The 13,480-nt window shown below is 36.4% G+C and overlaps 1 protein-coding gene across 2 annotated transcripts in view; it reads right to left on the minus strand.

Moving 5' to 3' along the window:
• Positions 1 to 239: 239 nt before the first annotated feature.
• The window catches only part of snx5.S (sorting nexin 5 S homeolog), a 40,496-nt gene continuing 27,255 nt past the window's right edge, over positions 240 to 13,480 (minus strand). Inside the window, exons 6-13 of one of the 2 annotated variants that reach the window (XM_041563935.1) lie at positions 13,371 to 13,466; positions 12,468 to 12,573; positions 12,113 to 12,188; positions 7,175 to 7,214; positions 5,653 to 5,739; positions 4,617 to 4,776; positions 3,051 to 3,136; positions 240 to 1,257 (exon numbers count right to left, since the gene is read on the minus strand). In XM_041563935.1, the coding sequence (XP_041419869.1) occupies positions 1,207 to 1,257; positions 3,051 to 3,136; positions 4,617 to 4,776; positions 5,653 to 5,739; positions 7,175 to 7,214; positions 12,113 to 12,188; positions 12,468 to 12,573; positions 13,371 to 13,466 (702 nt within the window). In that variant the 3' untranslated portion in view covers positions 240 to 1,206. 2 annotated transcript variants of the gene reach the window in all.

The following is a 13,480-nucleotide window of genomic DNA, read 5'->3' on the forward strand; positions in this document are numbered from 1 at the left end:
TTTTAAAAAAAAAAAACACGTTTATATACATAAAACATGAGTGTACAGGTTCAGACAGAAGTTCGCAATGACTGTCCCACTCGCTGTCAATTCATATAACCAGCGCTTGGCATTTCTAAATAACTCTTTTTTGATTGGACAGCTTGTTATTTCAATGAAGGGAAAAAACAAAAACAAAAAACCTTTGCTCTTATTAAAAAAAAAACAAAAAACCAGCAAAAACAAAAAACACAGACTGATATATTTCAACATAGAAGCATATTTATTTAGATGAAAAAAGCTTCCACTGAAAAATGGCTTATATATTGAACATCTCTGTGTAGGAAGTAGGGATGCACCGAATCCAGGATTCGGATTTTGGCGAATCCTTGTGTGCGGCTGAACCAAATCCTAATTTGCATATGTAAATTAGATGTGGGAAGGGAAATCACGTGACTTTTCGTCTCTAAACAAGTAATTAAAACATTTTTTTCCACTTTTTCCTTTCCCTACTCTAATTTGCATATGCAAATTAGGATTCGGTTTTGGTATGCGGCCGAATCTTTCATGAAGGATTCGGCTGAATCCCAAATAGTGGATTTGGTGCATCCCTAGTAGGAAGACATTAAATATAGTCCTTAAGAGTAGAGTAGGGATTCACCGAATCTGGATTCGCCCAGGATTCGGCCTTTTTCAGCAGGATTCCGCTGAATCCTGACCGAACTTAATCCAAATTTGCATATGTAATTTAGGGGTGGGTAGGGAAATCACGTGACTTTTCGTCACAAAAGAAGAATTTTTTCCACTTTTTCCTTTCCTGCCCCTAATTTAGTATTCGGATTTGGTTTCCCGAATCCAAAATAGTGGATTTGGTGCATCCCTACTTAAGAGTTAAAATACCTGCCCACAATTTATCAGATGCATTAAACAAAAGATTTCCGTAGTACAGGAATTGATAAGCAGCCTCGTTTCAGTTGTTGTATAGTTACAAGATTCTGGCACTGGCTGAGCATGCTGGGAATTGTGTTGAGTAATAGTGAGTGTGTTGCTCGCCAGGCTGCCATCATTTCTAGCATTTTTATTTTTAAGAAAATATTTTGAAACCGTGAAATATGTTACATTGTTTCTTCCAACGAAGAGAAATTATAGATGAGATGTAAAGATGCCACTTGGTTGGTCTGGATGAGGGACATCTGAAGTGCAATTGGATCGTATGGATCACATACTTTAACTGTTCTTAAACAGGTCAATGCAGCTTTGTAAGAGGGAGAGGTTGTTCTAGGCGGAATAGAGAGAAAGAATGCATTAGTATAATAATGTAGTGTGACGTCTCTGGCTGAGGAAAAAGCAAATCAATGAGCTAAAGCCAAAAATGGATTATGTGAAAGCAGATATCCTTGCACAAAATGTTCATGGGTGACAAATGGCTTCCATAGTAAGCAAAAAAGATACCGCATTTGCTTAAATTGTAATATGCCATTTATTTCTTATAAAAAACATCTGTCTACTTTTTGTACTGCAAAACCTATAAGTATACACATGCTCAATGCAGACGCACATGTATCTAAAAGTTCACTAAATGAGATGGTGATAGGGTAGTGGAAACACTTCTGAGCACAGTAGTGATGTGCAGGCCAGCCAGCTTTCTGTTTTATAGGTGGGTTTATAAAAACAGTGGGAAAGCCGCTGCAGGTGGGTGTAGGTTGGTGTTTTCACTACCCGCACATCCCTAGACCTAGAGCACAGCCATTGGCCAAAGTCTGACCCTCATTAGAGCCGTATGCAGAATTTATAAAAAGAAACACACATCATAACTAGGATAAATCCTTGGCGTGAGGTGTGATGCTTTGCATCAAAGATCAATCTTTTTTTCATACTTGCTAAAATATTTTTTTATTTTCCCGCTTTGGAGGATTGTACCATGACGATCGTCATAAGAAGGCATGCAGGAGTGTATAAAATTACATAACTAAATAATGGTATATTATATTCCAGAAAATACATTTTCTTCTAATAGAAATTGGGGGAGATATTTGAAAAAATATGCTTTGTAAAAGGAAAAAAAAAATCACACATTAGCTCATTCAGTTGGGCTTATATATAAAGGTGTATAAATATTTATAGGTTTTTTCCCCCCTTAAAGGATAAGTAAACCTTAAAAATAAGTGAATGTAAAATTGATGAGGGTGCTATTCTAAGAACTTTTGCAATGTACATGCATTATTTATTTTAATTCCAAGATATTAAAGGTTACATGTACTGTTATCATCAGTGAATTTTGTTACAACAGTGCCACCTGCTAGTAATTTTTGACCAGTCTGACCACCAAGTAGTCAGGAAGGTTGTCAGGAGAAAGAAAGAGGCTGCTCTGATGTTTTTCTAGTTAGGAAAGATTTGAGAGAGATTTCTATTTTTTTTCCTAAGCAGAAGAACATCAGGGCAGCCTCTTTCTTTCTCCTGACAACTTCCTTGACTACTTGGTCAGAAAACGGGCAGCAGGTGGCGCTGTTGCAACAAAATTCACTGATGTTAACAGTACATGAATCTTTAAATGTCTTGGAATTTAAAAAAATTTATAATAATGAATGTACACTGCAAAAGTGCTTAGAATAGCACCCTCGTCAATTTTACATTCACCTATTTTTAAGGTTTACATATCTTTTAAGAAGAAACCACAGATGGTCTGCCTTTGACTCAAAGGGACTATTTTGCTCCCCCCCCATCCATCGCCTTGTTCCATGTTGAAGATGATGGCTGCTGGAACTTTAAGTGCCTCTGTTTTCTGCAATGCCCACTATGGAATGCTACAATCCATCAATTGTGGAGGCCACCACAACAGACGCAGGATACGTTTTATTTACAAATACTAGACACATGTAAGTAGTATTTGCATCTATATAAAAGCATACATTTAATTACACTGTCCTTCCATACCTTGAAGACCCAGTATTTAATATATCTGAATTTGTTTAAAAACTTCTTGCATTCATTTGTAATTAACAACAAACATAGAATGATGCTAGACATCAAAAATGCACTGTTTTTTTTATTGTTTTACTGTTTTTACTGACCTTTGCATGTTTAATTTCTAGTTCTGTCATTTCAACTAGATTTTTGCGAAAAGCATCTACTCTCCTTCCTTTGAAGCCAAGCAACTCTGCAAACAAAAAGAGACAGATGAGCTTCTTTGTGAAAAACCATATATAGATTTGGGATCCATTTTCTAAAAAAAACGCTACCCAGAAAGTACCACATTACGGGAAGCTCCCATAGACTCCATTTTAATCAATTAATTCTAATTTGTAAAAATGATTTCCTTTTTCTCTGTAATAATAAAACAGAACCTTGTACTTGATCCTAAGATATAATCAATATTTATGGAAGGCAAACCAATCCTATTGGGTTTATTTAATGTTTACATCAATTTTTTTATTGTCAAAGTATGGAGATCGAAATTATGGAAAGATTCCTTATCTGGAAACAGTTCATAATTCCTTGTAATAGGGAAAGCATTTGCCATTACAAGAAAAAGTTTGTGAATGCTTTACTAGAGCTTGGATTTCTGCATTTGTTTGAACTGAATAAAAAATCCCTATAAAACATTCATATTCAATTCAGTTGCAAGAAAGAATTTGTGGTCTGCCTGTCGCTGTATTGAGGCAAAGTGCTCTTTTAAGGGTACTGGAAGACAAGGAGATTTGTCACCCATGATAAACTGCCACTTCTGCAGGTGACAGGTCTTCAGAAATTGCCATTACTGTGACCTGGCTTATTCACAGAAAAGTGGCTTCTTTCTCAACTTCCCGTGATTAAGCTGATTCGCCACGGTTAATATGTTTTCCTTGCAGTTAATGTTGCTTTTTAAACAGAGCAAGTATATAGATTTTTATTGCCTCAGAGCATTAATATGTCATCTGTGTGACATCACCCTAAGCAATAGGTTCTCACACTATTTGGGTTGATGTTTCTTCTAGTTTTTTGCAGGCTGTAATTTGATTTGGTGGACAGCAACAAAGAATAATGGACATGAACTTCTGAGGGCACACAGAGTTTTGGCTCTGTAGAGAGAAGCAGATCCGGTCCCTGCCCTGGCTCCATCGATCTGCACAGCTTCCACTTGCATGCAGGCACACACAGCAGAGCGGAATGGAGGTTGGGTTGAAAATGCAAAAGCGGGCATTTTCAGGCCCACCTCCGCTCCACTGCATATGCCTGCATGCAAGTGGAGATTGGACTTTTTGGTGCAGATCAACAAAGCTGGGGCACAGATAGCTCTCTTCTTATAAGGAAGGCATGAGAGGTGTAAGAAAAAATTAAAAATGCAAGCATCATAATGGAAGAAGAATATCAAGATTGGCAAAAAAGAGAATCTAATGTGAGAGGCTGTAAAGAAGCCAACTTGTGGAAGAAGGGATTAGACCATAAAATGACAGGGGCTTGGGAGAAAAAAAGGCAGAAATATGGAATTTCTGCTTTGCACACACTCTGGTTAAACAAGAGGAATCCCAGAGAGCGTTAGTATGTACTTAATCAGTTGCAGGGCTGAATCCCACTCACATGTTGCATAAGAGTGGCTGAAAACATGTTATAGGGTGACATAAAAAGTTATTTGTTCTGCAAAATATCCAAAGAAATACCTTGTTTCGCAGACTCGGAGAGCTTTTCAAACTTCTGGCAACTCTCCTGCTGATGCTGTTCAGCTTGTTTCACATCTTTGCTTTTCAGTCTAGCTTTGTCAAGGGCTTTTTTGGAATTCTCATAATCGGCCAGGCTTTTTGTCCGTCTGTGTAAGAGGTCCTGAAAAAAAAGAAAACAACATTAAAGATTAAAGAAATTATTTATTTTGAAGGGGAGATTAAACATTCAAAATAAATAGTAACATTTGTGGCCAGAGCTACTCTTGACACTTTCTTGATTTTTATGCGATTCGATTTTTATGTGATTGCTGAATTATTTGCACTTTTATGTAGTGTAGCTCCCCAGTTTAGCAGCTATCAGACACTACATACAACAAAACTGTCTGAAGCAAACTCTGCAAGGAAAGGATACAAAAAATAATAAAGTAAAATATAAACCAAACCGCATGATCTGTATACTAGCTGCTAGGTTACTGGCCAAATCAACAACATAACTTACATTCTTGGCTGAAGAGAAGCAGAAAAGGCTTTCAAAAAACGCAAGCAAACAGAAAAGACCAACAACCACTTTTCTTCTTTAAAACATTCTTTTTTTAAAATAACTTTATTTTACTTTTAACACAGACCAAACTGGGCTGTGTAGCATGTTGTACCATTGCTGCTTCCAAGGCATGAAACAGTATTTAAATGTATACAAACATAATGTGATATATATTAATGAAGCTACATAATAAAAATGACTTTGTAAAGTACGTTCAAAATATCCACTACACCCCCGTTCTGGTTTCTTGCTTAGTTTAGTGAAAGAATGTGTTCAGTGAAGTAGAAAAAAATTGCATCTTCTAACTACATGAAGGAAGGAAATGTTTTATGGTTGCTACAGAGCAATAACCTTTTCCCTTGCAAATCTGAGTATTTTACTAAATAATTTCTGCACATGCACTGTACTCACCCATATGTGATTGCAATGTTCCACTTATCACAAGACAAAAAAAAATGACAGTGCATTTAAACTGAAGATAGCAGAGAAATTTACCTTTGCTGCTTCAATGTTAAGCATGTAGTATCTTAAAAGCTCTGATAGTTTCAGATCTTCATCTGAGGCAACTCTGGCTTCCACTTTCTGAAAAGCAATGAGGATTAGAGAATTTATAGTGGTGCTTGAAAGTTTGTGAACCCTTGGAACCTTTCTGTATTTCTATATGAATGTGACCTAAAACATCATCTGATTTTTAAACAAGTCCTAAAAGTAGATTGAAGCAAAAATGATTATATTTGGTCATGTATTTATTAAAAAAAATGATCCAACAACATTTCTGGAGGTGACAAAAATAAGTGAATCAGTATTTTTAGCCCATTTTTCCATACATCAGCTTGAATTCTTGGGTGTTGGTGAGTTTCCTCACATGAACCGCTCACTTTAGGTCTTTTCACAACATTTCAATTGGATTAAGGTCAGAACATTCACTTTATTCTTCTTTAACCATTCTTTGGTAGAACAACTTGTGTGTTCAGGATCATTGTCTTGCTGCATGACCCGCTGTCTCTTGAGATCCAGTTCATGGACAGAAATCTTGATATTTTCCTTTATAATTCTCTGGTATAGTTCAGAATTCATTGTTCCATCAATGGTGGCAAACTGTCCAGGCCCAGATGCAGCAAAACAGGCCCAAACCAGAACACTCCCACCACCAAGTTTCAGAGTTGAGATAATCTTGGGCTGGAAGTCAGTGTCTTTCTTTCTCTAAATGTAACACTCCTCGTTTAAGTCAAAAAGTAATATTTTCAGTTACTTAGAAGTTACCCTGGGTTCCTTTGTAACCTCTTAGACTATTGGACGCCTTGCAGTTGGAGTTATCTTTGATGGTCAACCACTTCTGGGTAGGGTAACAACGGTCTTGCGTTTCCTCAGTTTGAACACAATCTTTTGGACTGTTGAGTCCAAATTCTTTAGAGATAGTCTTGTAACGCTTTCCAGCTTTATGGGCATCAAAAATTATTTTTCTGAGGTCCTCAGACACCTCCTTTATATGAGCTATGATACATAGCCACAAATGTGTTGTATGTGTGATCAGGCTTTGCTGGATCCTCATTCTTTAAATAAAACAGGGTCTCACACTCACGCCTGATTGTCATCCCATTGAATGAAATCAACACACTCTGATTTCACCTGTACATTATATGATAATCCTAAAGATTCACTTATTGGATCATATTTTTCCCAATAAATACATGACCAGATCTAATTTTTGTTTCATTTGTTTAACTAGGTTTTCTTCATCTACTTTTAGGATGATGTTTTAGGTTACATTAACATAAATAAACAATTTTAAAGGATTCACAAACTTTCTAGCAACACTGTATACAAATGCGACACCAGTATTACATTATACTACATTGCTATGTGATTCACTGATCTAGGTAATTTTGCATTAAAAACTCTTAAAAAAAAAAAAAATGTAACAAAGTGTTTTTCTCTCTCTTGGAAAGGTGCACTTCAGCAAAAGGGGTTTAGGATTCAGGATAATTTGTAAACTTGTTGGATAAATGGAGCTCACCCGAAGCCTTTCAAACAACTCAGCCAATTTTAGTAAGTATCTGGAAAATAAAGTCAAAACAAGACAATATTAATGAGAAAGTTTTTCATACAGATGAAACGCATGAATGCATGAACAGAGACACTGAATTAATGAATGCAATTCTAGATCTCAACACCACCAGCAGGTATCATTTCAATTTCACAGGGTTCATCTAAGTGATACTCGAACCCCCAAAGGTGTGCCAGAAATGGAAAGTTAATGATTTTACAAGTCAACAAATTGCCATTGATATATGTGTTTGCATTTGCCTGAATGAATGTATCAGGAGCTTTGTGGCCCCTTTCACTTGCGCGTCTGCTCATGACCCATCATCTGAACTGAAATAATATTTTGAGTTTGAACATTGCATTCTGATAAGATATATTCGGAGCCCTTACAGGATTTTTCTTTATCTATGCCATTTCTATGTCATCATAATTCAGAACAGCTATGCTAAATTGTATGGAGGAATAGATACCAAGACCTTAACCTATACCTTAATTTCTGAACTGCAGATATTCCAGATACAAGAATAACAAAGTAGGCTGCATCCACGATTTTTACATCCACACGAAGAAAATACAAATATGCGGAAGGATTGCATTATATTTTGAAAAATTATTTTGAAGGACTTTTTTCTGATGATTTGGAGATGATAACAGACCTTGAACTCCATTTTGCATCTGTTCTGAATTAAATTTACAGCATTAAGATTTCGGAAGTATAGATTGCGTCTAAGATGGGTAGAGTGTAATAAATCTTTGTTTAGCTAACCAAGAATTCAACACTTTTGTTATCTGTAATGTTGGACAAGGAGGAGGAGCAACATTGCCCTGGGCACTTCCTTTAGGACGTGCTCAGTTTTGACAGCCATGAAGCAGTTCTGTACATATACCATTATTATATTATCTGCATGTTAAATCTGCACCCTCTGCAGATGCCAAGTTGTTTAAGTCATGGTTACGTACAGTATGTGACACAAAACTAACAACAGTAGTAATAATATTGAGACTAGCTGCTTCTAAGGTCTTGATCCTCTACTCAAATCATTCTGCTGATTCTGCAAAAGTTGCAAATTGCCTGCTTCTCTCTTTAAAATTCAACAGGAAGGCAATGGGCAGAACCTGAGGTTGCTGACCACTAAACTGTCCACCCAAAACCCAGTTATCTGGGCAAAGGGAAAGTTGACTCAGACTGCTAATAAAATGAGGCCTTCTTAGGGGATAAACACTAACGTTTCACAAGTGTCTTAAAAACAAAGGAAGCTGGAAGTTGTGTCTGTATGAGTCTCTTTTAATATACTTGTGCGAGTGCCAAAATATACACTTACATTGATTGATTTCAACATGAAGTCTCCGAAGATACTGTTAATGTAGTCTGACCAAACCACATCGCATACCGAGTTCCAGACTTTCAACATAAAATATTCACATAATCTGACCAGATGATTTTTCTTAAATTTTTCATCTTTCATTTACATTTTTATTATTAGGATTTAAAAAAATGTTTCTCTTAGAAATAAATTAAATACACCCAGACTTTATTAACCAAACATCTGGGCTATCAAGTTGGCCTCTCCTCTTCTTTTATTGAAATGAATGGTGTGCCACATGTGCCAAATGGCCAGAATAAAAAGCGGTGTTGTAGTAAACCAGCGTTGTGATATACAGCTCAGGCCACAAATCTGCATGGGCAAAGAGATTGGTGAGTTTCCATTCTGCACAATTTCAGCAGCAAAAAAATATGCCACTGTCCTTGTTGCAAATTGGGGGGTGGGGGAATAAAGTTGGTATTTCTGGGGGCTTATTTTTTAAAGGTTGGATTTTAGTGGTTTTAGAGATTTTTGAAACCACAACTAAATTCAAACTCAAAAAACACATTTGTCATTGAATTTATTAAAAGTTAAAATTATAAAAGTACAAGCGGAAAAAAAAAAACCGATAAAAAAATCCAAAAACCTCAAACATTGTGATTGGTTTAAAAATGATCTAATAGGATTAGCGCTCCTCCTGTTGACTTCTACAGCACCTCAATAACTTTTACTTGGCGAAGTTTGGCATGATAGGCTTTCGTGGTTTTTTCACTTGATAAATCGTGACTTTTTAGTAGTGATGCATCGAATCCACTATTTTGGATTTGGCTGGAACTCCAAATCCTTCACGAAAGATTTGGCCGAATACCGAACCAAATCCTAATTTGCATATGCAAAGTAGGGGTGGGAAGTGAAAAACATTTTTTACTTCCTTGTTTTTAGACAAAAAGTCACGCAATTTCCCTCCCGCCCCTAATTTATCTATACATATTAGGAGTCGGATTCAGTTCTGCCGGGCAGAAGGATTCGTCCGAATCCGAATCCTGCTGAAAAAGCACGAATTCTGGCCGTATCCTAAACCGAACCCTGAATTCGGTGCATCCCTACTTTTTAGAGCTTTTAAGAAGCATAGGAAAACCTTGCTTTGAAACATCAATAATGATAGCGGGTACTAGTGTTTTATTTTCCTTTTAGCGCACTCACATATATTTAACGAAATACTGTTTCTGCATTCTCACTTTAACCCTTTCACTGCTGGCCGATTTGGCACTTTTATTGCCAGACCATTTTACACTCTTTCACTTTAAGGGCCGTTCCTGGGGGGGTCTTTTAGTTTACCCAGGAAAACAATATATTGTTTTTTTCAGCACAACATAAGCTTTCAAAGTATGCAAGAATGTCGGTGTAATTCCACTTCTGTAACAAGATATAGGCATCTAAGTGTCTAAGGATTAAAAAAATAATCATGTTTCCCATAATATATCAGAAACATAATTTATTTTATGCACAAGAACACAGCAGAATAGGAAAGTTCTATGTCTCCTGAACGTGCCAATACCAAATAGATATAGTTTTATGGAGATTTGTCACTTGTATAGGTCAAAAACTCCAAGCAATACACTACCAAATTTTCAAAGCAGTGCTCCTCAACTCCAAAACGAGTTGCAATTCCTTCCTAAATTTTTATAAAAATTTGTAAAATGTTTGAAAAATGACCTCAAAGCTTCCACCTTGCAGCAACTTATCTCCCAGATACTAAGTATCAAGATAAAACATTATAAATATGAATGCCTAGGGTCAGCTGAACAGTTTGATGTCCAATATGTAGGTTTACCCAAGTATGTGGCATATAGGGGCCCCAAAAGGAAGACCCCTTTTTTCAAGCTATCAGTTCTGTAATTCCAGATACTGCAAAATCAACAAATTTACAGCATTTTTTGAGGGGCAAAGGTAAAAAAAAAAAAAAAAGTACATTCACCCCAGATAACCATATCTTTTTGGAAAGTACACATTCCACCAAATCCAAATTGAGTACACGTCTTTCTCATCCAAAGGACCAAGCCGCAAATGTTTCCTAAGTTTGGCGATTTTGGTTACTTTTCCGAAAATCACCTCAATGCTTCCAACTTGCAGCATCTAATCTCCCACATACTGTTAAGTACCAAGATAATCGACCCTAAATATGAATGCCTGGGGTCTGCTGAACAGTTTGATACCCAGTATGCATAAGTTTACCCAAGTATGTGGCATATAAGGGCCCCAAGATGAAGACACCCTCATCTGGTACTGCAAAATCAACCCTAGAGTTCACCCTAGAAAACCATATGTTTTCGTAAAGTACACATTACCCCAAGTTCAAATTGGGTATCCATGTCTTTATACTGCAAATAACATAGCTGCAAACCTTTCCTAAATTTGGCAATTTTGGTGACATTTCCGAAAATCACCTCAAAGCTTCCACCTTGCAGCATCTAATCTCCTACTTACTATTATGCCCAAGATAAAACCCTATATATGAAGCCTGGGGTCCACTAAACAGTGTGATACCCAATGTACATAGGTTTATCGAAGTATGTCATGTAAAGACTCCAAAATCTCCCTTGTGCATACTTATTTGATGGCTTTCATTTACCATAATTTATAAACACTGCCAGTTTTATGTGGGGCAAAATCATCAAACATTATGGTGACCCCTAAAACCATACATTTTTGGAAAGTAGACATTAGGACGAATCTAAAATGGGTAATTATGTCTTTCTACTTCAAACTACCAAACTGCAAAGCTGAGCTAAATGCAGTGGTTTTTATGACATTTCTGAAAATTGCCTAAATATTGCAATTTGTCACATTTATCTCACATAATTTCTTACATACAATGGTAAAGGACACCCTAAATATGAACGTCAAGGGTCGTAGAATATAAGCAAATATAGGACTTAAATATGTTATGTAGCATTGCCTGGTCTTTTCCTCAATACTCTTCAATTGGTTGCCAGATCAGCTTGATTCTGAATTTCTGACTGCCCCCCAGCCTTCCCTAGGACTCCAGACTTTGTGATCATTTTAATATCTGGCCTGCAAAATTGTTATATAATATATATATATATATATATATATTGGATAATTAGCCGACTGCACTGAAAACACCGGGCAGCAATACATTACCTAATCCCACAGAATCTGAAGTTTTATTTGATACTTGGAAATTCAGTCTGTCTGTACAGTGTTTGGAATGACTCACAGCCATAAGTAGCAAAAAAAAAAAATAACTCCAAATATTTTTGAGCTCCAGCTATTCGATTAGTTCCTGTATAAAAATTAAAACCAATACTGCCCTCTAGTGGATCTTTCTAGTGTTCTAAATATGTCAATGGATGCATTTTATAATGTAATTTCATAATTTTTAGGGATTATATTTAAAACTCTCAATATTCCCAATGTCCTGCTACAGCTTTAGTTAAACTTTTCTATACCCTTGGGTCACATGTTCTGTACAAGAATTTGCAGCATTAGCAATACGGATCATTTCTACATAACAAACGGAATATTTCAAATAACTTCCTACTCAAACATTCCTTTCCCTAAAGCTGTACGCCATGACTTACTTTCTAACTGGAGTGGTCTCCTCTTCAGCTACACACGTCAGTGCAGCCGAAATATGAATATAATCATCTGCAACAGCTGCACATAAAAGAGAAAGATTTCAGGTCCACTCAATGCAAACATAATAACAGGTTTCACACATAAATATCATATGTGATATTCTGTTCTAAAGACCTAAGCAGTGTTACATTGCTTTAAGAAGAATAATTGTGTTTATAAGCAGCAAATATCCATACTATTCAATACCATTCAGCCATATGATTAATCTAGAACCATAATTATACTAAAGCTATAGCGCTATAAATGTAAAGCAAACAAAAATGGCTAAAAGTAGAATTGTGTTCCATGTGCACATACTTTTGTGAGTTCTTGTCATTTTGTCAGCTTTTGCGCAGGAGTCCTTGATCCTGTTGTAGTAGTTTACCAGGAAGGTTTTTTCTTGCTCAAAGAACTCATCAACTTCCTACAGGAGATGACAGAGACACTACCACAAGTAAACAACCTGAACTTTTAAAAAGAAAAAATCTAATAAAATTAGCATTTGAGGCTTTGAATAATAGGCTCTGTGTGAAACAAGCAGCTGTGAAATAATTCTAGGGGTGTAACTGTACAATGGATATAAACAGGCTGGGGCTCAGAAGATCTTGGTGGCCCCAGGTGCACAAAGAATTCAGAATTTTTACTTAGAATTTTTTTTTAAATGCAGTATAAAGGAGCCACCGAACTGCAGGGGTAGAGGCATAAGAATAGATAGGATTAAGATGCGGATGATAAGTGAAAATATGCAGTTTAGTGGTGCCAAGGATAGGGCCAATGCTCAAATTTTACACCATGGGCCAGTGTCCATTAGGAAAGTCACTGAATAATACTAGTAATTTGTGTGAAATAACCAAGCTCTTTCTGCTGTGAAATTAGAAAATCATTGTTATTATAAAATATATGCCAGATAAAGCTACATATTTATACCCACAAACACCCAGTATGAGGCACAATAAGTACGGTCTACTGTCTTGCTATACCTGGTGCTGTAAAATGAACCTAATCAGGGTATGTGAGCATCTTGGGTACAATGTAAAAAGCACATAATGAAGAGAATTAGAGACTCTTGTAGCCAGCAATTCAAAATACAATGCTTCAGCAATCCCACAGTACAACTGACTTTGTCCCGGCTGCCTTTAAATTTAAGTCATAGAAGAGATTTTAATGTCTCCAGAATATCCTGTGTGTATCATAGAAGGAGGACACAAGGGGAGCACTCACCTTTACTCCAGAGAACAAAACCTCATCTGCACTTTTTACCATGCTCTTAAAGAAGACACCAAACATCTCTTTTGTATTCTTCCTCCTTACGCTTAACTATGAGAACAACA

This window comes from Xenopus laevis, chromosome 5S (assembly GCF_017654675.1).
Source record: "Xenopus laevis strain J_2021 chromosome 5S, Xenopus_laevis_v10.1, whole genome shotgun sequence".
In the NCBI taxonomy this organism is placed as follows: Eukaryota; Metazoa; Chordata; class Amphibia; order Anura; family Pipidae; genus Xenopus; species Xenopus laevis.